Raw genomic sequence first — 21,295 nt, forward strand, 5'->3', positions numbered from 1 at the left:
ACAGAAGACCCTCTGGGCTGGCCCTCGTTCCAGAAAGCAGATGTGAGAAAATGCAGTCTGCCCCTCCCCCCATTAGCAGCTTGGCGAGCCATAGAAATAGGTGACAGGAGAGTAAATATTACACATACATACATACATTTATATTTATGAAAAATTGGGAAAGAAGTGCAGCACAGTAGGGTATGCGGCAAAGCACCAGTGTCCTGCTAGAGTGTCCTGGCAGGCGGCGGGAGGGGAGGAGGGTGTCAGACTTGGGGTATGGGCTCAAGACCCTTTCTGGAAGCAAGGGGTGGGGCAAGGATCTGATGTTTGTTTCCAAATGGCAAGGTCTGGGGAGCAGAGGAAAGGAGGATTATGGAAGGGTGGCCATCCTGATGGCCACCCTGTTCTGGTTCTGAAGGACTTGAGGTCTTGGCAACAGCTTCTCTGAGAGGAGCCGTGGCGGTGGGGCCAGGGGTGATGGAGCTCTCACCATCAGGTGGAGCTGGGTCTGTGCCAGAGTGCCTGTGTCCCCCTGCCAGGACATGTCTAGAAGTGGACAGCTCTGTGCGCCAGCAGAGGCTGTGAGGAGAAGGTGGGGGTCAGAGGTGGGAAGGTCAGTAGTTTCTCCGGCGGAAGGCAGAGGCCGGTCACCAGGACCAGCTGGGTCAGGACCTGTGGAGAGGCAAGGTTCGGTGTCAGGATTCCAACGACCCAGACGAGGCTTGCAGAGAAGTATGGGAGTCCCCAGCAGTGTCCATTACCACTTTAAAGGGGAGCCCTGGCCCTTCCTGGCCCTCCCTGGCCCTCCCTGTGCAGATGGAGGATCTGTACGCCCGTCTGTGGGGACACGGTATCCTGAGACACCCTCCTCCCTTGCCAGAATCTCCAGAGAGGGGAGTGGGGGACCCGCCCCCCACCTGTTTAGTGGCGGCCGGCTTTCTTGGACCTCTTGGTGGGGAACTTGCAGCTGCGAAAGGCATCTGTGTCCCGGATATGCTGGCCTTTGAACTTGGCGGGCGAGGCACAAGTGGCATCAGGGCGGGAAGTCTTGGCTTCCAGCCACCTAGAGAGAGAGAGTTGCTGGGCTTGGGGAAGAGGTGTGGGAGTGCTGGGGGAGGGGCAATCGAGCCAGGGGGGTCAGGACGGACTTAGCTCTAGGACAGCCTGGAACCGTCATCTTCACGTCACAACCCCCTAGAGTCCCACCCCTATTAGGTAGCAGATCTAGGACTTATGCCCCTGCTGTGTTAGTGCAGGGCCAGTGCATCTCCACTCCATCACATGAAAGCGGGTTCTGGGAGGAAGTGTGGGGGTGCTCTCACCTCCGAAGACCCCGGAGCTGGCAGGTGCACTTCCAGGGGTTGTTGGTGAGGGTAAGGGTTTCTAGGCTGTCAAAGGGGAAGTTGGAAGGCAGCTGGTTCAGGCGGTTGTTCTCCAGATGGACATGTTTCAGTGTGGTCACGCCCAGGAAGGCACCGTCTGAGAACTGGAGAGTGAGGGGGACAGGAGTGAGTGCCCAGCCTCTGCCAGCTCTGTGGCCCCGGAGGGCAGGGTCCTTCTCTGGATAGAAGCAGCGGCTCCTCAAGGAGACTGAGTTCTCTCTGGTGATCTGATCTGTACATCCACATATTGAGATAGGTGGTGTCATTTCCAAAATGCAGATGTGAGGGGCAGTCAAGTCTCTTGCCCAGGGTCACACTAGCAAGTAAACAGTAGCGGCAGGACCACACCCAGCTCCTCTTCCCCCTGGCAGTGCACTCCCTGCACAAACACTGGGACCAGGGAGGCAGCCAGAATTTGGTTCCAGCGGCCCAAGTTGGCACACCATGAAGCTGGTCAGTGTTTGGTGGGATGGGCAATGGGCCCAGGCTCCCCGAAGCCCCAGGGTCCTAGGACTTCCCCTAGCTCTGTCCTCACTGCTCCCTCCCTTACTGCTTGCCAGCAGCTATTTGTGGAGCCTCCTTAGTGGAACCTTTGGCCAGGCTGGATGGCTCCAGAGGAAACATTCTATTGGTGCCCACATCTTGGCCCAGTCATCACAGTGCTGCCTGGCCTCCCCGGCCCCAGATCAGTCCCTGCTGCCTCCTCTGCTCCCTACTAAAAGGCCACTCTGGCACTGGTGGGCCACAGGGGCCTCTGGCTTTATCTCTAGAGGGACCAGAGCTGAAGAAGGGTGGGCTCCATCCCCCCAGACAAAGGTTGGCTGCCATCCAGGCATGATTCTGCCCTCAACTCTGTGCCCATGGATCAAGGAGGGGTGTGAAGTTCCCTGGAACCAGACTGTTCTGATGATGATCTTCTACACCTTGCCCTGGTCCCCGCCCAAACCTCCTGGCCAAAGCCCCAGTACCAGAGTGATTTTCCAGTTCCGAGAAGGGATCCTGCCCCAACCCAAGGCAGCCCCACTGGGTATCCTATAGGGCAGAAAGGACTAAGCAGGGATGCGGCCAGGTGACGGGTCTGGTGGACCAAGGTGGGCAAAGGGCAGTAAGTGGTCTGGGGGACAGTGAGGCACAGCCAGTCTTCCCTGCAGGGAAGATACCTGGAGTCTTGTGCCAAATGTTGACGATGGTATGTGGCTCTCGTCTTTGGCCCTTCATAGAGCCCATGGGTGTCTTCCCTGCAACCCGGGGGATGCCCTGGTTCCCGAGCCCCACTCAGTTGAAATGGACCAGGGAATGCAGTGGGGTGTGTACGTGGGTGAACTAGGAGAGAGGGAGAACATTCACCAGGACCTCCGGGGGACATGGAGGAGGTCTTCTTCCTCATCTGTTTGCTTTCCCCTCACTCCCCAGTCCCCCACCTCAGCACACATGTACACCCCCCACCAAGAACAGGGTCTCTTTGTGGGCCTGATTTGCACAGCTCCTCAGGAAAGCTTCTCAATAAACAAACCTTCCTTTATGGGGTGGTAAGTTTACTGGAGACAGGAAAAAAACAGCAGAGGAGGGATGGAAGGTCCAACAGGAAGAGGTGGCTCCTGCCCACAGCAGGGGGTTTGGGAGCAGTGGACATGCCTCCTAGGGGCCATTGGTGGGGCCAGGGCAGCCCCAGCTCCGTCTATAAGTAGGAATCCGAGGATGGCAGTGGCTGAGACTAGGGACCGGGGCTGCAGGGCAGGATTTAGGGTGGGGATGAGGCAAGATGAGGGACAGAGCTGTCAGAGCTCTTTACCTTAGAGATAGCCAGAGAGACAGAAGCAATTTTAGAGGTGAAGGGATGGTGCCCAGCCTCGGCCCCGGATCCCCGGTCCTCTAGGCAGAAAAGGAGCCAGGACAGAGCTCTGCAGCCAGCAGCTCACCTTCTCCAGGTTGGTGTTGTCCAGCCAGAGGGTCTCCAGGTATCTGCCGAAAGACTGGAAGGCGTTGTCAGGAATGCTTTTCAGGGGGTTGTGGGACAACTTCAGCTCTTCCACCACCCGCAGCTTGCTTAGAGCAGCTGCGGGGTAGCTGGACAGCTGGTTCCTGTCCAGGTAGAACTTGGCCAGGTTCTCTACGTCGTCCAGAGCGCCGGGCTGCAGTGAAGTGAGCGCATTTTCTGACAGGTAGAGCCAGCGCAGGTCCTTGGCGCCCTGGAAGGCACCAGCGCGCAGTTCCCGAATCTTGTTGTTGTTGAGCTGCAGGATGAAGAGGTTGACGAGCGGGGAGAGCAGCCCCCGGGGCAGCTCAGTCACCTTGTTGTGGTCCAGGTAGAGGTAGGTGAGCTCCGTCAGGTCATCGAAGGCGCCGGCGCGCAGCACACGGATGTCGTTGTGGGACAGATACAGGTAGATGAGCTGCTTGAGGCCGCGGAAGGCGCCCGCAGCCACCTCGCGGATCTGGCAGTGCTGCAGATGCAGCGACACGAGGTTGGGCATGGCGCGAAACGAGTTGGCAGCCAGCACCGGGAAGTTGTTGCGCTGCAGGTTGAGCAGCTTGGTCTTCTCTGACACCTTGGGGATCTTCTGCAGCCCCACCTTGTCGCAGATGACGTGCTGCAGGTCGCCGTGGCAGTGGCAGTTCTGGGGGCACGCGGCCAGTGCCGGCAGCAGGCCGGCCAGGAGGCCGAGGACGAGCAAGAGCATCGGACGGGCCATGGCGGGGACGCCTGAGGCCGGGGCCGGGGTGGGGGGCGGCAGCGGCGGCGGGGCGCGGGCAGCGTCGAGTCCTGGGCACTCGGGTCTCCCGCCCTATTTATACGGCGGCCCTGACCGCAGCCGGCAGCCGGAGCCAGCTCCTACGTGGAGCATCCCGGCCACCGGGCTTAACTCCCTCCCGCCCGCAGATGCGCCCCCGCCCTCGACGGGGAGGGGCGGGCCCTGCCCCCAGCTGGCGGCCGTGCGGGGCTGGCGCCGCGACCCCCGAGCCCAGGCCCCCTCTCTCCCTGCGCTCCCATCCTGCCCCCCGCCCGCCCCCAGCCCCCCAAAACCTCCTCTCCGCATCCTTCGGGGACCGGGGGCACGGGTGCGTCCAGGGCCCCGAGTTCACACCGGAGAGAGGAGGCGTTCCCGAGCTTGTTTGTTTGCTCAGGTTCGCGCCCCCCTGCCCCCCTGCCCCCGCGCGCCCCCTCCCCCCCCCCCCCGCTCGGCGCGGCGCCCTGGCCCCGGGGAGGCAGGAAGCGGGGCCGGACAGCCGGACGCGAGTCTCGCCGCGGTCGGCCGGCCGGCGGCGCTTTAATGGCACTCTTGTGCGGCGCCGGCGGAGCGTGCGAGCCGCGCTGGCGGCGGGCTCCCCCTTCCGGCCGGACAGCCCGCCAACCCCAAGGCCGTGGGCGCCCCTGCCCCGCCACCCGGCTGGTCTCGGCCCTCGCTCCCAGCGCAGGGCTTGAGTTCCGTCCGTCCCCTGCACGCCTGTCCCGTTTTTCCACGGCTGAAAGCTAACCAGAAATGTGGGAACGGGGAGGGGGGTGGGACGACCCACAGAATTCGCAGACACACCTGAAGACCACAGGCATGGAGTGGGGACAACTGAACAGCAGTCTCACCGTTTCCCCCTTCCCACCTTCCCCCTCCTTAATCTCCCTAAAATATCTCCATCTCCTCACCCGCACCCCCAGTGGTCAGGACCTGCCCCTGAGGGGTCTCTCAGGGTGGTGGCCAGAGTGGCGCCAAGGTGTACTTGGCAGAGGCCACACCTGGGCAGTGGCCCCAGGACTCTGGGGGGGGGGGGGGGGGGCGGGGCGGGGTCAGGTTCTGGCTACCAGGGACGAGCCAAGGCAGGCTGGGGTCCTGTGGGCAAGCCCTGCCCCAGCCGACCAGGTCTCTGTGTGTCCACTTGCCAGCCACGGTGTCCGGATTCCTGTGGAAAGGGAAGGGGAGGCAGGCAGGGTCTGAGCTCTGGGCTGCCAGGTCCGGGTTGTTGTCTGTGTTTGAGAGGGGGAGGGGCCAGACCCGAGCAGTGCGCCAGCTAACACAGAGGAAATTGGGGGTGGGGGTGGTGGGGGGGGGTGGAGAATGGAAGATGGACAAAGGTCTGTTGTCTTTGCTGCTCAGGAGCCTAGAATACAGGGTAGCTAGCCCCTCTCCTAAGCCCCTTTCACCCATTGCCTCTAGAGGGGGGTCACAGTTGGCTCAGAACATTCCCTGGTGGTATTTAGGCTCCTCTAAGGCTGGCTTCTGGTTTTCTGTTGCTCAGAATGTTCCAACCACTAGAAGTGTTGGTGGTGAGGGTGCCACTGGCTTTTAAATCCTTGCTTTGGCTATATTTTAATTCTGATGGAAGTAAATTTACAGGAAAAAGCTTGGGGATCACCCACCCCAAGGCCAGGCACTGACCCCAGGTTTCGGGTGGGTGGATGGGCAGGTTCTATCTGTGCAGTTCCCAGTTGGGCCGAGGCGGGCTGGCTTTCTAATCAAGTTTATGGGACCTTCAGTTTGGAAGGAAGGGGCAGGGGATGTTGTAGTCTGAAATCAGGAAGGGGGTGGTCAGACAGCCTGGGGATGAAGGAGAGAAGGCTGGGGTATTGGTAATGCAGGGAACCACAGGCTCAGGCATGTGGCTGCTCCAGGAAGCAGGGAAAGAGCTCTGGCTAGAAAAGAATGGCTTCCTTGCTCTCAATTTTAATTTAGACCTGGGGCCCCTGCCAGTTGAGCTAGTCTGCTGGGCACGCAGTGCCTCTGACCCCTGACCCCTGGCCTCTGCTCACATGCCTCTTTTCCCACCATTCAGCTGCCTTCTACTTTCTCCCGGGTTCCTTCTCATTCCCCTTCCCCCTGCATCCTAGGGTTCCCTCCAAACAACCCTTCCCCAATCCTCCAGGTGGCTTATGGAACCACGGAGAACAGTCCCGTGACCTTCATGAACTTCGAGGAGGACACTGTGGAGCAGAAGGCAGAAACCGTGGGCAGAATTCTGCCTCACACAGAGGTGAGCCCCAGCCCTGGCCCTCTAGACCCCACCTCCTATCATCCTATCACTCAACTTTCCTGAGGATCTTATCCTGCCTTTCCTGAGGACGGTTATCACCTTCAATTAAAAGAGCCATACACTCGCTCAAGGTGTGCAGAGCTGCCACCCCCCTCCCCCGCACCGCCCCCCAGCTGCAAGGTCCTCCTCTGGCCTGGCCTGGGGCTTCTTCTGTGGGCCGAGGCCGGAGAGGGAAGAGCTGGAGCAGTGGCTGTGAGCAGTGCCAGCTGAACTCCGCACCCTCCCTTCCTGTCTGAGGTGTGTTTTTGCCAAGCCCCACTGTCTGTTTCAGGGCAGCCAGGACAGCCTCAAAGAGAAGCCAGAGCACAGAGATTTTTCCTACACAGCTCTTTCTCTCCCATATTTCTCCCCCTACTCCCCACCTTCTGCAGAGCTCCTCTGTTTGCTTGGCGTAAACACTTAATTTCCCAAGCAGCCTGTCCCTCCGAGGGCCCCTTACACCTTGAAGGCTGACCCAGAGCACCTCGCTCTGAAATTCCCAGCTGGGGTGTCTTTCCTGTGCCAACACTGGTGCTTCATGCCAGCCTGCACCACCACCACCCCCTGCCCTGTGGGGTCACTGCCAGTGTGTCCAAGCAGCCCTTCCCCAGAGGCTAACCACTATCCTCTGTGCAGACCTCTCCTGTCCTGCGCCAGGGAGTGAGTGTGCAGTGACATTAGCCCCTTCCCATGTGTCTGACAGTCTCACTGCTACTTGCTGGGATGCCCAGCTGCAAGGTAGACAGGGGCAAGCCAAGTTCTCCCCATTTCACAGATGCAGACACCGAGGCACACAGACTAAGTTTTTCTTGCACGTTGGCTGTGGCTCCTTTCTCTACCAGGGCTTTTAAACTCTGCCTCTCTGCCTCCTCCTGTTCACATGTCTCTATCACACCACCTCTTTGGCTTCTTTATTTACTGCTTAATGGGAAATAAGAGGAGACTCCCTTCTCTTCTGCACAGTTTATAATTCGTCAGCTGGCCTGCCCCTCTGCGGCAGCTGCTTCGCCCTCTGCTTCCCCAGCACCTCCTTGCCTAGGTTGTTCTTCCAGCCCAGCTCAGGTGTCTAGCCGGTGATGGATCCACTCCAGTCTTTGTCTCTCCCTTCCCTGGATTGGGATGGGCAGAGCCAGAGGGTAGAAAGGCAAAGCTCTCCCCATCCCTGAGGGCCCCCTCATCTGAGGTGAGAGGGCAGGAGGCCCCAGACTGAAGCTACTCGGTCCCAGGCCCAGATTGTGAACATGAAGACAGGAAACCTAGTAGAGCTGAACACACCCGGAGAGCTGTTCATCCGAGGGTACTGCGTCATGCTGGGCTACTGGGGTGAGCCCGAGAAGACCAAGGAAGCAATTGGACCAGACAAGTGGTATCGGACAGGGTGAGAAGGCAGCTTGGGCTGAGGAGAGGCCGGGGGGCGCGGTCTGAGGAGGGGAGGTCTGAGGCCAATCTGGAAATATTAAACTAAAACAGGGAGAACAAAGGGGCACCTGGGTGGCTCAGTCGGTTAAACATCTGCCTTTGACTCAGGTCATGATCTCGGGGTCCTGGGATCCAGTCCCACTAAGGGCTCCCGGCTTAGCGGGGAACCTGCTTCTCCCTCTCCCCGTCCCCTGCTTGTGTTCTCTTTTGATATCTCTTTCTTTCAAATAAATAAATAAAATCTCCCCAATGGGTAAAATGGGGATGCTCATGCCCTCTGCACAGGGCCCCTGAAAGGATCAAGCATAGTATGGATGAGAGTGCCCAGGACAGTGCTGTGGCCTACACAGGCATCTGTAAAATCTGAGCCAAGACTCACTCATCTGTCAATTGAACAAGTTCTTATGCACCTGCCATTTGCCAGCCCTGTTCTGGACGCCGGCCGTCTGAGGGAAGCCAAGATGAGGAGGGTCCTGCTCTTATTTTCCACATGTCTAAATGCCATGAAAACAGTAAAGTAGGGTCAAAGAAAGTGGCAGTGGTGGAGAGGGGAGCTTCTCTTAGACTGGGGGGGGAGTCAGAGAAAGCCTCTTAGAGGTGGACATGCCTGAACTGAGACCTGAATGATTAAAAAAAAAAAAAAAAAAAAGCCAGCCACGAAAAGCATATATATAGAATGTCTTGTTCATGCTATATCCCCCAGACTCTAGTGCGAGACACACAGTAGGTGATCAATAAATGTTTGATGAATAAGGGAGCAAGCCAGTTAGATGAAGCAGAGGTGAGAGGCCATTCCTGGGCTTTCCTTGCAGAGACATCGCCGCGATAGACAAACAGGGCTTCTGCAAGATCGTGGGCCGCTCCAAGGATATGATCATCCGGGGCGGGGAAAACATCTACCCCGCAGAGCTTGAGGACTTCTTTCACAAACACCCGCAGGTGCTGGAAGTGCAGGTGGGTCACCCAGCCCAGGTGAGCCAGGTGAGCCCCCAGGATCAGGAAATCGGGATGGGCATGGCCATATCTAAGATCTGTTTCTGGTGCTGGAAGGTGGTGGGAGTGAAGGACGCTCGGATGGGGGAGGAAATCTGTGCCTGCATTCGCCTGAAGAAGGGGGAGAAGACTACGGAGGAAGAGATCAAGGCTTTCTGCAAAGGGAAGGTGGGAACGAACCTCAACCCACCCCAAGCTGAAGTTGCTTCATTCTCCAACCCGCTCTCCCACCGTCCCTGTCCTCACCTGCACCCCGTCTCCCTAAACCTATGACCTCGCCCAGCCTCACACTTTATCTCCCTCTCGTCTGTAGATCTCCCACTTCAAGATTCCTCGATACATCGTGTTTGTCACAGACTACCCCCTCACCGTCTCAGGGAAGGTGTGTAACAGAGACCAGAGAGGGGCAGGGGAGTGGGGGGGGGGGCAGGGGGCTGGGGTCCTAGGTTCCCAGAAGGCCAATTGGCCCCACCTATGCTTCCCTCAGTGATGGGCAGAAGTGTCTCTCCAGGCCAGCAGTAGGGTGACCACACAGCTCATCCTGGTTTGCCCCAAACCTTCCTGGCTTTACCCTAAGAAACTCCCCAATCCCAGGCAAACCAAGCCAGTTGGTCACCATTGCTGGCAGAGGCCCCGAGCCTGGCTCTCACTCTGTTCTTTTTTCCCCTAGATCCAGAAATTCAAACTTCGAGAGCAGATGGAACAACATTTAAACCTGTGAATAAGGGATTGAGGGGTCCTCACAAGCCCTCCCTGCCCTTCCCCCACATCCCCATCTGTCTTTGTGACTTGACATAAAGAGCTTCTCTGTTTTCTTTGGTTGGTCTCTTGCTGGCGTGCTCTCTTGGCAGCTGCTGTGGGATGGAGAAGGGATGAAGCACTTTCAGACCTCCCATCCCTTGTCACGATGGTGCTAAGCACTTTGGCGTTCATTATCTACTTAATTTAATCCTCACTCACTGGATCCCTTTGAGATACCCACCCAATTTTTTTAAAGGTATACTCATTGCTTTTTCACATTGTCAGATTACTCCAGCAAGAAGTATTCCTTTTTTTTTTTTTTTAAGATTTTATTTATTTACTCATGAGAGACACAGAGAGAGAGGCAGAGACACAGGCAGAGGGAGAAGCAGGCTCCACGCAGGGAGCCCTGGTGGATCCTGGGTCTCCAGGATCACGCACTAGACTGAAGGTGGCGCTAAACCGCTGAGCCACCTGGGCTGCCCAAGAAGTATTCCTTTTAAAACAATAAAAGCTTTATTAAGATATAATTGCACATATCATCCAATTTACTCAAAGTATCCCATTTAATGGTTTTTAGTATATTCATAGATATGTGCAGTCATCCCCAAAGTCAATTTTTTCATTGAAGCATAGTTGACACACAATGTTACATTTGCTTCCCAAAGTCAATTTTAAACATCTTCAACACCTTAAAAAGAAACTCCAGGAGATCCCTGGGTGGCTCAGCGGTTTAGCACCTGCCTTTGGCCCAGGGTGTGATCCTGGAGTCCTGGGATTGAGTCCCACATCGGGCTCCCTGTGTGGAGCCTGCTTCTCCTTCTGCCTGTGTCTCTGTGTCTCTCATGAATAAATAAATAAAATCTTAAAAAAAAAACTCCATACCCTATAGCTATCATCCCATATCCTGTTATTCCCCTACCCACCCCCCACCCCCAATTTTTTTTAAAATAGATGAACCTGGGGCTTCCTTGATGGGCTGGGCCAGATCAAGCACACTGGAGCTTGGCCCAAGAAATAAAAACAGCTGGGTTCCGGGGATCCCTGGGTGGTGCAGCGGTTTGGCGCCTGCCTTTGGCCCAGGGTGCGATCCTGGAGACCTGGGATCGAGTCCCATGTCGGGCTCCCGGTGCATGGAGCCTGCTTCTGCCTGTGTCTCTGCCTATCTCTCTCTGTGTGTATTTCTCATGTATAAATAAATAAATAAATCTTTAAAAAAACAAAAACAAAAAAAACAGCTGGGTTCCAAAAGGCCTATCAGTTTCCAGTTCATAGAGGCCAAAACTTTCCGGCTGCTTTCAATACTTACCTCCCAGTGTGTCTGTCCCTTCCAGCAGCAGCCTCTTTACTTTTTAGAAAATCCAGGGCCCTTTAGGATGTTCCTAGTGCCTGGCACTATGCTAGGTGCTTTCATAGGCATTTTCTCTACCATAGTCCCTACCAAGTAAGCACTAGCCCCATTTCACAAATGGTGAGACTGGAAACTCAGAGAGGTTCAGAGTCTTATCCAAGGCCACACAGCTTGTTTGGCTCCAAAGCCCATGGTCTTTCCACTTTATCAGACAGTTCTTCAGATGCCTGCTTTCCTGGCCTTTCTTTCCTCTGCACCCCATCTCTCTCGGACATACACCATCTTTGAGTCTCCTCCCAGGTTGGCCTGACCCAGGAGATGACAGCTTACTCTCCTGGCCAAGCCGGCTGCCCCCGGGAATTTCTGCAACTTCGACACCCAGCCCAAGTGCCCTCTCCTTCTCCCCTGACTTCGCGGCCCTTGTAGCAGCCCGGCCACACAGCACAGAGCACATTGCCCTGGTATCCAGCAGATGCTGGCTATCTGTCGCCTGCTGTCTCTTCTCAGTTTGCCTCTCCTGTCTTAGGCACATGTACTGAGATCTGGTTTTATGGATCTACCTCCCCAGGGCTCAGCCCTGAGCCACGCACGTAAAATGTGAAGGAACGGATTGAACGGACTGAGAATTCCTAGACGGGCCGGGTAAGTCGCCCTCTGACAGGGTGCAAAAGGGGGCGGTTCCGCCCACAAGCCCGGTGCCCTGCAAGGGCGGACCGGCGGCTGCCGCGAGCGCGCCGGTGCCCAGCAGGTGGCGCCGCAGCGGCGAAGCCCCGGGCCCTGCCCGCCGGTCCGGGAGCCGCGGGGGGGCGCGCGCTCACGCAGCGCCCCTTCCTTCCTTCCGCCGCCGCGGCCCGGCCGGCCGGGCTCCGCGCGCTCCCGTGCGCCCCGGGCGCGTGTCCGCCGCGTCCCCGTCCCCCGGCGCCGTGGCGCTCCCCGGGGCCCGCGCCCGAGGCTGGGCGGCGGCGGCGGCGGCCAGAGCGGCCCAGAGGCGCCGCCGCGCGGAGGGCGCGCGAGGACCCCCGAGCCCGCGCGCGGCGCTTTACGTGCACGTGAGTGGGGCGGGGCGGGGCGGCGCCCACGTGGCGGCTGGCGGCGCCGTGAAGCCGCCCGCGTGGGTCCCAGCGCGCAGCCGAGGTCTGGGACCGACGCGGGGCCCTGGCAAGGAGGTGCCGTGGTCCGGGGACCTGAAGTCTCGGGCGCTCCCCAGCTCGGTGACCTTGACCCAGGGGCTTCCCTCCGAGTCTGTTTCTCCTAGTGAAGTGGGGGCACAGTATTCCGCGTCCCGCCTGCCGTGGGGAGCCGTGGGGAGCCGTGGGGCTGAGACGGCATAGCCACTCCTGAGGGCTTGGGGGTGGGGTGGTGCGACGGAGCCCGGCAAGTGGCCAGGGCCACTGGGTCACCCCTGGCCCGGCTCATCTACCCGTCCCCAGTGGCCCTACTGCGAGAAGCGCTGCAGTTACTGCAACTTCAACAAGTACATCCCCCGTGGCGTGGAGGAGGCCGCCGTGCGGAGCTGTCTGGTGACTGAGGCGCAGACTCTGCTGCGACTCAGCGGCGTGCGGAGGTCCGTGCTGGGCAGCAGGCTGAGGTCCTGGAAGTTGTTTCGGGGAGTAGCCAGGGCCGGTGCAGGCATCCGGAGGGCTCCTCCAGGTCTCCTCTTCTCCGTCCTCTTTCCCCAGGGTGGAATCTGTGTTCTTTGGTGGGGGCACCCCCAGTCTGGCCAGTCCCAGCACCGTAGCCGCTGTCCTGGAGGCGGTGGACCAGGCAGCTCACCTGCCTGCAGACTCGGAAGTCACATTGGAGGCCAACCCCACTTCGGCTCCAAGCTCCAGGCTGGCGGCCTTTGGGGCAGCAGGGGTCAACAGGTTGTCCATCGGCCTCCAGGTAACCCATCTCACACAGGGCACCCCAGAGCACCCAGGCCTTCAGTGCCATCTCTCCTCTGGGCACATTCATTAATTGGACAAACACGTATTGACTCCTCTGGGTGCCAGGGCCCAGTAGGCAAAGGAAGGTGTATGGTGACGCTGCTTAATTGGTGCTGTGCCAGACCACAAGCTCCATGAGCAGGAATCATGCGCGCCTTCTTTTTTTCTTTTTAAAAATCATCGTATTCCAAGTACCCACCATAGTGCATGGCACATAGTAGACACTCAGAAAAATTCTTATTATATGAATGGAGACACAGGAGGAAGCAGGCAGGTCATCAGATCCGTGCAGTATGGTAAAGGCTGCCAATAAAGGGGGTCTCAAAAGACTTTCAGAGTACAGCCTGAAGGGCATCTCAGTCTGATGAAATCCTGGAAACCGTCCTGGAGGAGGTGATCTTTGAAGAGGAGGACTTCCACAGGAGAGAGGGTGTGGGAGGAAAAGACATAGGATATTGAAGAGGCTTGCATATTCTGGGGAGGTATGTGTCATTCTGTCACTGGAGAGGCTGGAGGCAAGGCTGCACAGTAGAGCCCAAAAGCCTTGAGCATCATACTAGGGAGTTTGGGGTTTTGCCTAGTGGTAATAAGGGACCTGTTGAAGGTTTGTAAGTAGGGGAGAAACATATTCTTTTCAGTTTCACTCCTGGTATTTCCATATCCAGTATTGTCAACCCTTCTAATATATCTACCACTTACCATAGAGTTTGGAGTCAGGGCTTTGTCCTAATGGGATGTACTGAAAAGAGATATTCTGAGATATTCTGGCCTCAAATGCATATCTTAAATCTAATTGTGAGGAATCACCTGGAAAATCTAAATTAAAAGACTTTTTTGAGGGTGCCTGGCTGGCTCAGTCTGCGGTGTATGACTCTTGGTCTCAGGGTCGTGAGTTTGGGTCCCACAGTAGACATTACTTAAATAAACAAACTTTTTTAAGAAAGACCTTTGTTTTGTGGTAAGAACAAATAACGTGAGATCAGTCTACCCTCTTAACGAAATTTTTAGTGTACAATATATTATTAACTATAAGCACAGTGTTGTACAGTAAGTATCTAGAACTTTTTAAGAGACATTTTAAAAACTGGTCTGTATTCTTCAAAAATGTCATGTCATGAAAGACAAAGGCTGAGTATCTAGACTCAAAGAGACGAAAGAGGCAATGAGAGCTGAATGCAATGTGTGACCCAGATGGATCCTGGATTCGGGTGGGAAAGGGAAGTTACTACAATGAATATTATTGGGACAACTTTGAATATGATTGTGTATTAGATAATGGTGTCATGTCACTGCTACATTTCCTGAACTCTATAATTGGATTGTGGTTATGTAAGAGATTGTCCTTATTCTTAGGAAATGCACACTTTAGTATTTAGGGGTACAGGGGTACAGTGTTTAAGTTAACTACATTTAGGCAACCACATTGCAAGTGCTCACTAGTATGTGGTCAGTGGCTAGCATATTCTGCTAAAATGTTCTATATCTGAAGTGACCTGTACAGTAGTCACTGACCACATGTCAGTAAACACTTAGAATATGATTATTGAAATTTAACTAACTTAAAATTAAATAGCCACATGTGGTTAGTGTCTACTATATTGGACAGTGCGGATAGAGAACATCCCTGTCATCTCAGAAAATTCTTTTGGTCAGTGCTGGCCTATAACTTACTGTCAGATGGTTCAACATTGTAATCACATACATGTATAATTAGAGACCAAGCAAATGTGGCAAAATGTTACTTGGTGAATCTAAATGAAGGTGTTTATTGTACTCTTCTTTCGATTTTTGTAGAGGTTTGAAGTATTTCAAAAAAGCAAAATTTAAAAACACTCTTGGCTTTAGAATCAGTTTTAAATTCCAGGTCTGACTTTACCATTGTATGACCTTGGGCAAGTTGTTTAACATTTCTTTTTGTTTTAAGATTTTATATATTTATTTCAAAGAGAGCACAAGGGCAGTCCCGGTGGCTCAGCGGTTTGGTGCTGCCTTTGGCCTGGGGCATGATCCTGGAGACCCGGGATCGAGTCCCATGTTGGGCTCCCTGCATGGAGCCTGCTTCTCCCTCTGCCTGTGTCTCTGCCTCTCTCTCTCTCTATGTTTCTCATGAATAAGTAAATAAAATCTTAAAAGAAAGAGAGAGAGAGAGAGGGGGCAGCCCCAGTGGCGCAGCAGTTTAGCGCTGAGGGTGTGATACTGGGGACCCAGGATCAAGTCCCACATCAGGCTCCTTGCATGGAGCCTGCTTCTCTCTCTGACTGTGTCTCAGCCTCTCTGTGTCTCTCATGAATAAATAAATAAAATCTTTAAAGAGAGAGAAAGAGAGCATGAGAGAGCATGAGCTGCAGGCAGGGTGAGGGGCAGAAGGAGAGGGAGAAGCAGACTCCCTGCTGAGCAAGGTCACCCCCCACCCCCTTGCAGGGCTCCATCCCTGGACTCTGGGATTATGACCTGAGCTGCAGGCAGATGCTTAACTGACTGAGCCACCCAGGCATCCCTGTTTAACATTTCTAAACCTCATTTTTTAAATCTATAAAGTAGAGCTAATGTCAGAGGGTTATAAGGATACATTAGACATTGCTTAAAAATGCTTTGCAAGGCTTGACCATGGCCTCCCAGCTTTCTGGTGTGTCCTTTGTATCTGTCCTCAGTAAGGTGGGTCACATGTGCCTGTCTGCTTCTCAGCTGGCCTCCGTGCTTATACCTGGCCCTCTTTCCTCAGTCCCTGGATGACACTGAGCTCCAGCTGCTGGGGCGAACACACTCATCCAGGGATGCTCTCCAGACACTGGCAGAGGCACGGCGCCTCTTCCCTGGGCGTGTATCTGTGGACCTGATGCTGGGGTTGCCGGCGCAGCAGGTGGGGCCATGGCTCAGGCAGCTGCGGACACTGCTGGGCTGCTGTGATGATCACATCTCCCTCTACCAGCTGACTCTGGAGCGGGGCACTGAGCTCTTCACCCAGGTGCAACGGGGTACCCTTTCTGCCCCTGACCCTGAGCTCGCTGCTGAGATGTACCAGGAGGGACGGGCGCTGCTTCGAGACGCTGGCTTCCGCCAGTATGAGGTCTCCAACTTTGCCCGGAATGTATGTCCTGGGGCTGATGGTTGAAGCTGGGGAACAGGCGGGTGGGCTAATCCATGACTGGACAATTGTGGTCCTGTGGGGAGGGTGGCGGTTTCTGCTCCGTGCTCTTGAAGACTGAGCTAGGACATCCTAACCAGGTGCCCCTGACTTTCTTCACTCTGAACGGACTATTCCTTCCCTCCCCACAGGGGGCGCTTAGTACCCACAATTGGACTTACTGGCAGTGCGGTCAGTACCTTGGCGTGGGGCCTGGTGAGTCCCCTGTGAACCGTAAAAGGGATGACTCAGGAGCGCAATGTCAAGGCTGTGTGATCTCGGGCCACTTATTAACCTCTCAAGGCTTCCGTTTCCTTATGCATAATGTGCAGCAATATCTGCTTTGTAGAGCTGTTGAATATATATTTTGAGATGCTTGATGTAGTGCCTGGCACTGTAGTTCTCAATTGTTAGTGTGTATCAGAATTACCTGGAAGGCTTGTTCAAACTCCTGTCTCTGGGCCCCACATCCAGAATTTCTGATTGAACAGATTTTGTGGGAGGAGGACCCAAGGATTTATATTTCTAGCATATAAGATGCTGTTTGTCCAGGGACCACATTTTGAGAGCCACTGATGCAACATCAGGCAAGCACACAACATTTGGTGCTACTAAAGTGGGGGTGGTGGTTGATGTTGCCAGGGGCCCATGGGCGATTTGCACCCCAGGGGGCCGGGGACCACACCCGAGAGGCTCGGATTCAGACCCTGGAGCCGGACAACTGGATGAAAGAAGTGATGCTGTTTGGGCATGGCACCCGGAGACGCATCCCCCTGAGCAAGCTGGAGCTGTGAGCATCTGAAGGCGCAGGGCTCTTCACCTAGGGTTTGCGTGCACTCCTAGAGCCTTCCCCACATGCACGTCTTTGTTTTCCTGTCTTGCCCCGCCCCCTCCCTCACCATCCTGCTCTTCCTTGTATGTGTATCCCATATACATATCCCAGCATAGGGTTTTAAGAATTGGGGTAGGCCCAGGTCTCCTCTCCAATATGCCCTGATGCTTTTTCTCTCAGGCTGGAGGAAGTTTTGGCCATGGGGCTACGTACAGACGTGGGGATCACTCACCAGGTAAGGAATTGGGAGTTGTGGCACACTACTTCCTTCTCCTAAGTCTTGCAGAATCACTGTCCCCTTCTGTGTGCACACACAGATGCATACATCTTTCTCTGGGGCTGGCAGCTAGAGGTTGGCCTCGGCCCAGCTAAGGCCTGATGGGCAGAAACGGTGGGCAGTGTGGTGAGAACCCTGGACTAGGGCCACAACACCCCCCTGCCCCCGCCAGGGACCGGACCCTCCCTTGCCCTTCACCACACCCCCAGACCTCTGACCAGAGTAGCCTGGCCAGCTACCCTCCCCACCATGGTCTCTGCACCTCTCACCCTTCTGGTTTCCCAGCACTGGCAGCAGTTTGAGCCCCAGCTGAGCCTATGGGACGTGTTTGGAGCAAGCCAGGAGGTGAAGGCTTTGCTGGTGCAGGGCATCTTGCTGCTGGATCACAGGTGTGTTGCAGGGGTGGGTGTCAGGAGGCCCAGGGAGCCTTGACTACAGATCCACAGGCCCAGGAGAAGTGAAAAAGACTGATGAGGAGGGGCCAGTGGGTGCCGGGGCTTCGTACTGGTGGAGAATGAGGATTGGAATTGGTAAGATGAGGCAGTCATGTCAGGCCTCTTGGTTTTCCAGGGGTCTTCGGTGTTCCTGGGAAGGTCTGGCTGTGCTAGACTCTCTGTTGCTGACCCTCCTGCCTCGACTCCAAGACGCCTGGCAGCAGAGAGCCCCTTCTCTTGTGCAAGGAGAATGACCAAACGTTCCTGTGTCCCGGTGCCATGCCAGGTGGGCTTTGGGGGCTGGACTGATGCTCTCCACTGGCAGGTGCCATTTCAACTCCAGTCATTGCCCGGCCTTGGCATCCCCAGGGGCATGGCTAAAGTGAGGTGCCTGGGAGGACATTTCTAGTTTGGGAACTGGCATCAAGTCTGCCCACCACTGCCAGAGAAGGGAGTAATGGTTTCTGCAAGTGCCTCTCATTAGTGGGCTCTAAAGTGAATCCTGGCTGGCAAGAGATTCTGAGAACTCTAGCTCTCAGACTTCTAGCCCCTAAGGCACAGGGCAGGTCATGGAGGGCCTGGCATGTGCTGGTGGACCCGCGCCTCTATCCAGCACAGTGGCCTGCTAGACTCTGAGGACAGTGAGAAGGATCAGAGCAAGCCTTACCCTTTCTCTTTTGGCAACCAGGTTATGTCTGGGGTGCCAGAGCCTCACAGACCCTCCTGGGTGCCCCCTCCCCTCCCTGCTACAGTCCCTCTCTCAAGAGAGTAAAGGTGGGGCAAGCTTCACAGGGAAAGGGGAGGAGAGAGGAATTCAGGAAAGACTCAGAGTCTGGTAACTTTCCCCTGGCCTTTTACCTACAGAAGCGTTTGCCTGGTTTTATTTAAACAGCCTGGCAAATCCTGAGCCCGCCTTGACCTTGGTCTTCTCCTTTGTCCAGGCTCCTTCCCTGGAGCGTAGAATCCTGATTTGGGGGCCCGAGCCTTAGTCCAGGGCTGAGATTCCTTCCCCCACTGTACATTCCATTTTGAAAGATTTCAAGCCTACAGAAAAGTTAAAAGCATAGTTCAATGTAAAGCACATAGCCTTCGCTGCAGGGTGTTTGTACAGTCTGGAAAGAGGAAGTATTCATAATGTCACCAAGGACATCTTCGACCTGTAAAAAAAAGAAAAGAGCCATGTTTGCAGACTTTGTGCTCAGCCTGTCGAGTTACTGATTGCTAAATTTTGGCCACATTTACTTTACCTTTGAATAGCTAGCTCTTTCTTTCTTTTTCTTTGCTGCACCATTTGAAAGAAAGGTAGACATCAAACATTTTAGCTTGTATCTCCTAAGAAAAAGAACATTCTCCTCTATAGCACGGCACCATTATCAACCTAAGAAAGTGTATATTCATGCGCTAGTGTACAGTCCTTTTTCAAATTTCCCCAGGTGTCTCCAAAACACTATAAATTTCCTTGGGCTGGGTGGGAGAGAGGGGGAAAGGGGAGATACAGGCTCCAGTGAAGTTTTATGCTTTATTTTTGGCTGTTATGTCTGTTTGTTCTCTTTTATATTTATTTTATTTTTTGATGATTTTATTTGACAGAGCGCGAGAGCACACGCACCAGCAGGAGGAGCAGCAGAGGGAGAGGGAGAAGCAGACTCCCCACTGAGCAAGGAGTCCGATGCGGTGCTCAATCCCAGGACCCTGAAATCATGACCTGAGCTGAAGGCAGATGCCTAACAGACTGAGCCACCCAGGCGCCCTTGTTCTTTTTTTAAAAAGCTTCCTTCCTTTGTGTTCATTTTTATGACACTAGATTTTTGAGAGTCAAGGCCATTGTCTTATAGAATGTCCCACGTTCTGGGTGTATCTGTTTCCTAATGACTGGGTTTAGGTAAAATATTTTTGGCAAGCATACATATAGATATTGTGTAGCTCAAGGTACATCCTGTCAGCTCAGCCCACTATCAATAATACTAATTTTGATTACTTGATTAAAGTGGTGGATGCCCAATCTGTCCGTCATGCAAGTACATTTTTCACTTTGAAATTGATAGATTATCAGTAGAGTGATACCTGGAAACCAAACAAATGCCCTGTTCCCTGACAAACATTGCTTCAGTAAGTTTAGTGTTTACTGATGATCCTTGCCTAAATCAGTGACTAGACTGGGAGGTACAAAATGTTCAGTTGTGACTCTAATATACTGTCTACGTTTGTAACTGATACACTTCCATTAAAAAAAGGAGCTTTCCATTTTTTGAAAGGGCTGAAACCCTTAACCTAGAAATTGTATGCAGGGTGTGTGTGTATGTGAGACAGACAGACAGGTGGGCGATGGGAGAGAGAAAGGGCATTTTCCTGTGAAGAGGCTCTCCGACTTTCTTACCTTATATCAAAGGGTCTTGTGATGTCAAAAGTAATTTAGTACTGGTGCTGATCCGGGCATGGTAAGCTCAGCCTCTAGCTGGGTGACTAAGGATGGGGTTCCTTCCGCCCCTCAGATGTATGAGCATGTGCATTCCCTGGGAGCCTAGTGGGTGTGAATATCAGCCCTTCTTTGACCCTGTGGTAACATGGGTAGTGTTACTACCTCTCCTTTATTCATGAAATATTCAGCAAGCACTAATGGTGTCCTCGGCATTGCTCAGGGCATGTAAGACCTGTCCCAGCCCTCGAGGAACTCACTGCCGTGTTGATAGATGTGTCGAGCGATAAATTCCAGGGTTATCAGTAAAGATGTGCAGGCGGGCTATAGAACCCTGCAGTGCATTTGGTTCTGAAGGGCTAGGAGCAGGAAAAGGGGAATATGTTTTTTAATATCTCCTCTGGCACTGGGGCAGCTTGCAGGGTGAGCTGTGCTGCTGAGGGGCAGGGGGGGAGCCTTTCTTCCCGAGCCTTCCCCTGTTCTTGATATTCAAGAAGTGAGCACAGGACCAGGGCAGGTGCACCATCAGATAGCCTAGGTGCACTCAGGTTTCTCCCAGCTGCCAGGGCTCGTGCCACCCGAGATGTGTGGGCCCTCCCTGTTGGGGCACCTCATGAGGCCAGTGCAGGGCTTGGACAGGAGCCAGAGCCAGGTGGGGGTGGCATGGATCACCTGTGACTCGGCCTGGCCCCACCCTCACCAGCTGAATCAGAATCTCTGGGAGGCGGAGCCTGGGAAGCTAGTTTTTAAATGCTTCCTACATAGCTCTAAGGAGCAGGCCAGTTTGGGAAGCCCTGACATCTCCTTTCTATCCTAAGAGGCTGAGGTCTGGAGGAACAAGGGGGGACATGGCTACTTCTCAATATGATACAGTGGAGTGGAGCCCATCCCTCTGCATCCCGGGTCTTCCATGGCTCACCCATCAGAGAGGTTTCCCTCCCTATTGAGGCTTTGGTTGTCATCTTTTCACCCACCCTAGTGAAAGCGCAGGAACACAAATAAAAGGGGAGATAAGCCACTTTGGGGACAAAGTGATGAGAGGAGCTGGGGAAATGTAATATGTGTGAGTATGTGGTTACAACATGAAGAACCAAACGTTCCATGTGCAAGAGCATTAAGTTTTAAAGCCTTAGACTGAGTTGTCCCACCCCCACCAAGGAGTATGAAGTAGGCAAGATAACTATTTTATTTATTTATTTTGTTTTATTTTATTTTTATTTATTTATTTTATTTTATTTTATTTTATTTTATTTTATTTTATTTTATTTTATTTTATTATTTATTTTTTATTTTAATCTATCTATCTAGTAGGCCCTGCACCCAGCGTGGGGCTTGACCTTGAGACCTCAAGATCAAGAGCCACATTCTCTGCTGACTGAGCCAGCCAGGCGCCCCTATTTTAATTTCCATTTTAG

At 54.3% G+C, this 21,295-nt stretch overlaps 3 protein-coding genes across 3 annotated transcripts in view; 2 read left to right on the forward strand and 1 right to left on the reverse strand.

Annotated features, from left to right (window-relative positions):
• Positions 1–9,596, forward strand: part of ACSF2 (acyl-CoA synthetase family member 2) — a 29,409-nt gene extending 19,813 nt beyond the window's left edge. Inside the window, exons 12-17 of the mRNA XM_025440828.3 lie at positions 6,219–6,326; positions 7,592–7,743; positions 8,597–8,738; positions 8,835–8,945; positions 9,091–9,159; positions 9,448–9,596. Coding sequence (XP_025296613.1) covers positions 6,219–6,326; positions 7,592–7,743; positions 8,597–8,738; positions 8,835–8,945; positions 9,091–9,159; positions 9,448–9,498 — 633 coding nt within the window. The 3' untranslated portion in view covers positions 9,499–9,596. The remainder of the gene's footprint in view (positions 1–6,218; positions 6,327–7,591; positions 7,744–8,596; positions 8,739–8,834; positions 8,946–9,090; positions 9,160–9,447) is intronic.
• CHAD (chondroadherin) lies at positions 119–4,229 on the reverse strand. The gene is made up of 4 exons (XM_025440051.3): positions 3,284–4,229; positions 1,305–1,468; positions 900–1,045; positions 119–654 (listed from the first exon to the last, which is right to left on the reverse strand). Exons 1-3 carry the CDS (start codon positions 4,055–4,057, stop codon positions 904–906), a joined length of 1,080 nt encoding a protein of 359 aa, XP_025295836.3. The 5' UTR covers positions 4,058–4,229; the 3' UTR covers positions 119–654; positions 900–903.
• Positions 9,597–10,915: 1,319 nt separating the features above from the next.
• On the forward strand, positions 10,916–19,718 carry RSAD1 (radical S-adenosyl methionine domain containing 1). The gene is made up of 12 exons (XM_049113785.1): positions 10,916–10,962; positions 11,213–11,330; positions 11,577–11,918; positions 12,300–12,433; positions 12,549–12,753; positions 15,520–15,885; positions 16,074–16,137; positions 16,564–16,711; positions 16,934–16,988; positions 17,316–17,419; positions 17,601–17,750; positions 19,055–19,718. The coding sequence occupies exons 1-11, from the start codon at positions 10,916–10,918 to the stop codon at positions 17,716–17,718; spliced, it is 1,701 nt and encodes a 566-aa protein (XP_048969742.1). The 3' UTR covers positions 17,719–17,750; positions 19,055–19,718.
• The last annotated feature ends 1,577 nt before the right edge of the window (positions 19,719–21,295 follow it).

The sequence above is a fragment of the Canis lupus genome, chromosome 9 (genome assembly GCF_003254725.2).
Source record: "Canis lupus dingo isolate Sandy chromosome 9, ASM325472v2, whole genome shotgun sequence".
Lineage (NCBI taxonomy): Eukaryota > Metazoa > Chordata > Mammalia > Carnivora > Canidae > Canis > Canis lupus.

Excerpts from the sequence above, each read along its gene's own strand:
- CHAD (XM_025440051.3), bottom strand. The coding sequence starts at position 4,057 with ATGGCCCGTCCGATGCTCTTGCTCGTCCTCGGCCTCCTGGCCGGCCTG. Across the intron at positions 1,469-3,283 it reads ACAACACCAACCTGGAGAAG|TTCTCAGACGGTGCCTTCCT; the intron begins GTGAGCTGCTGG and ends CTCACTCTCCAG. Across the intron at positions 1,046-1,304 it reads CAGCTCCGGGGTCTTCGGAG|GTGGCTGGAAGCCAAGACTT; the intron begins GTGAGAGCACCC and ends CTCTCTCTCTAG.
- RSAD1 (XM_049113785.1), top strand. The coding sequence starts at position 10,916 with ATGCTAGGTGCTTTCATAGGCATTTTCTCTACCATAGTCCCTACCAA. Across the intron at positions 16,138-16,563 it reads GTACCTTGGCGTGGGGCCTG|GGGCCCATGGGCGATTTGCA; the intron begins GTGAGTCCCCTG and ends TGATGTTGCCAG. Across the intron at positions 16,989-17,315 it reads ACGTGGGGATCACTCACCAG|CACTGGCAGCAGTTTGAGCC; the intron begins GTAAGGAATTGG and ends CTGGTTTCCCAG.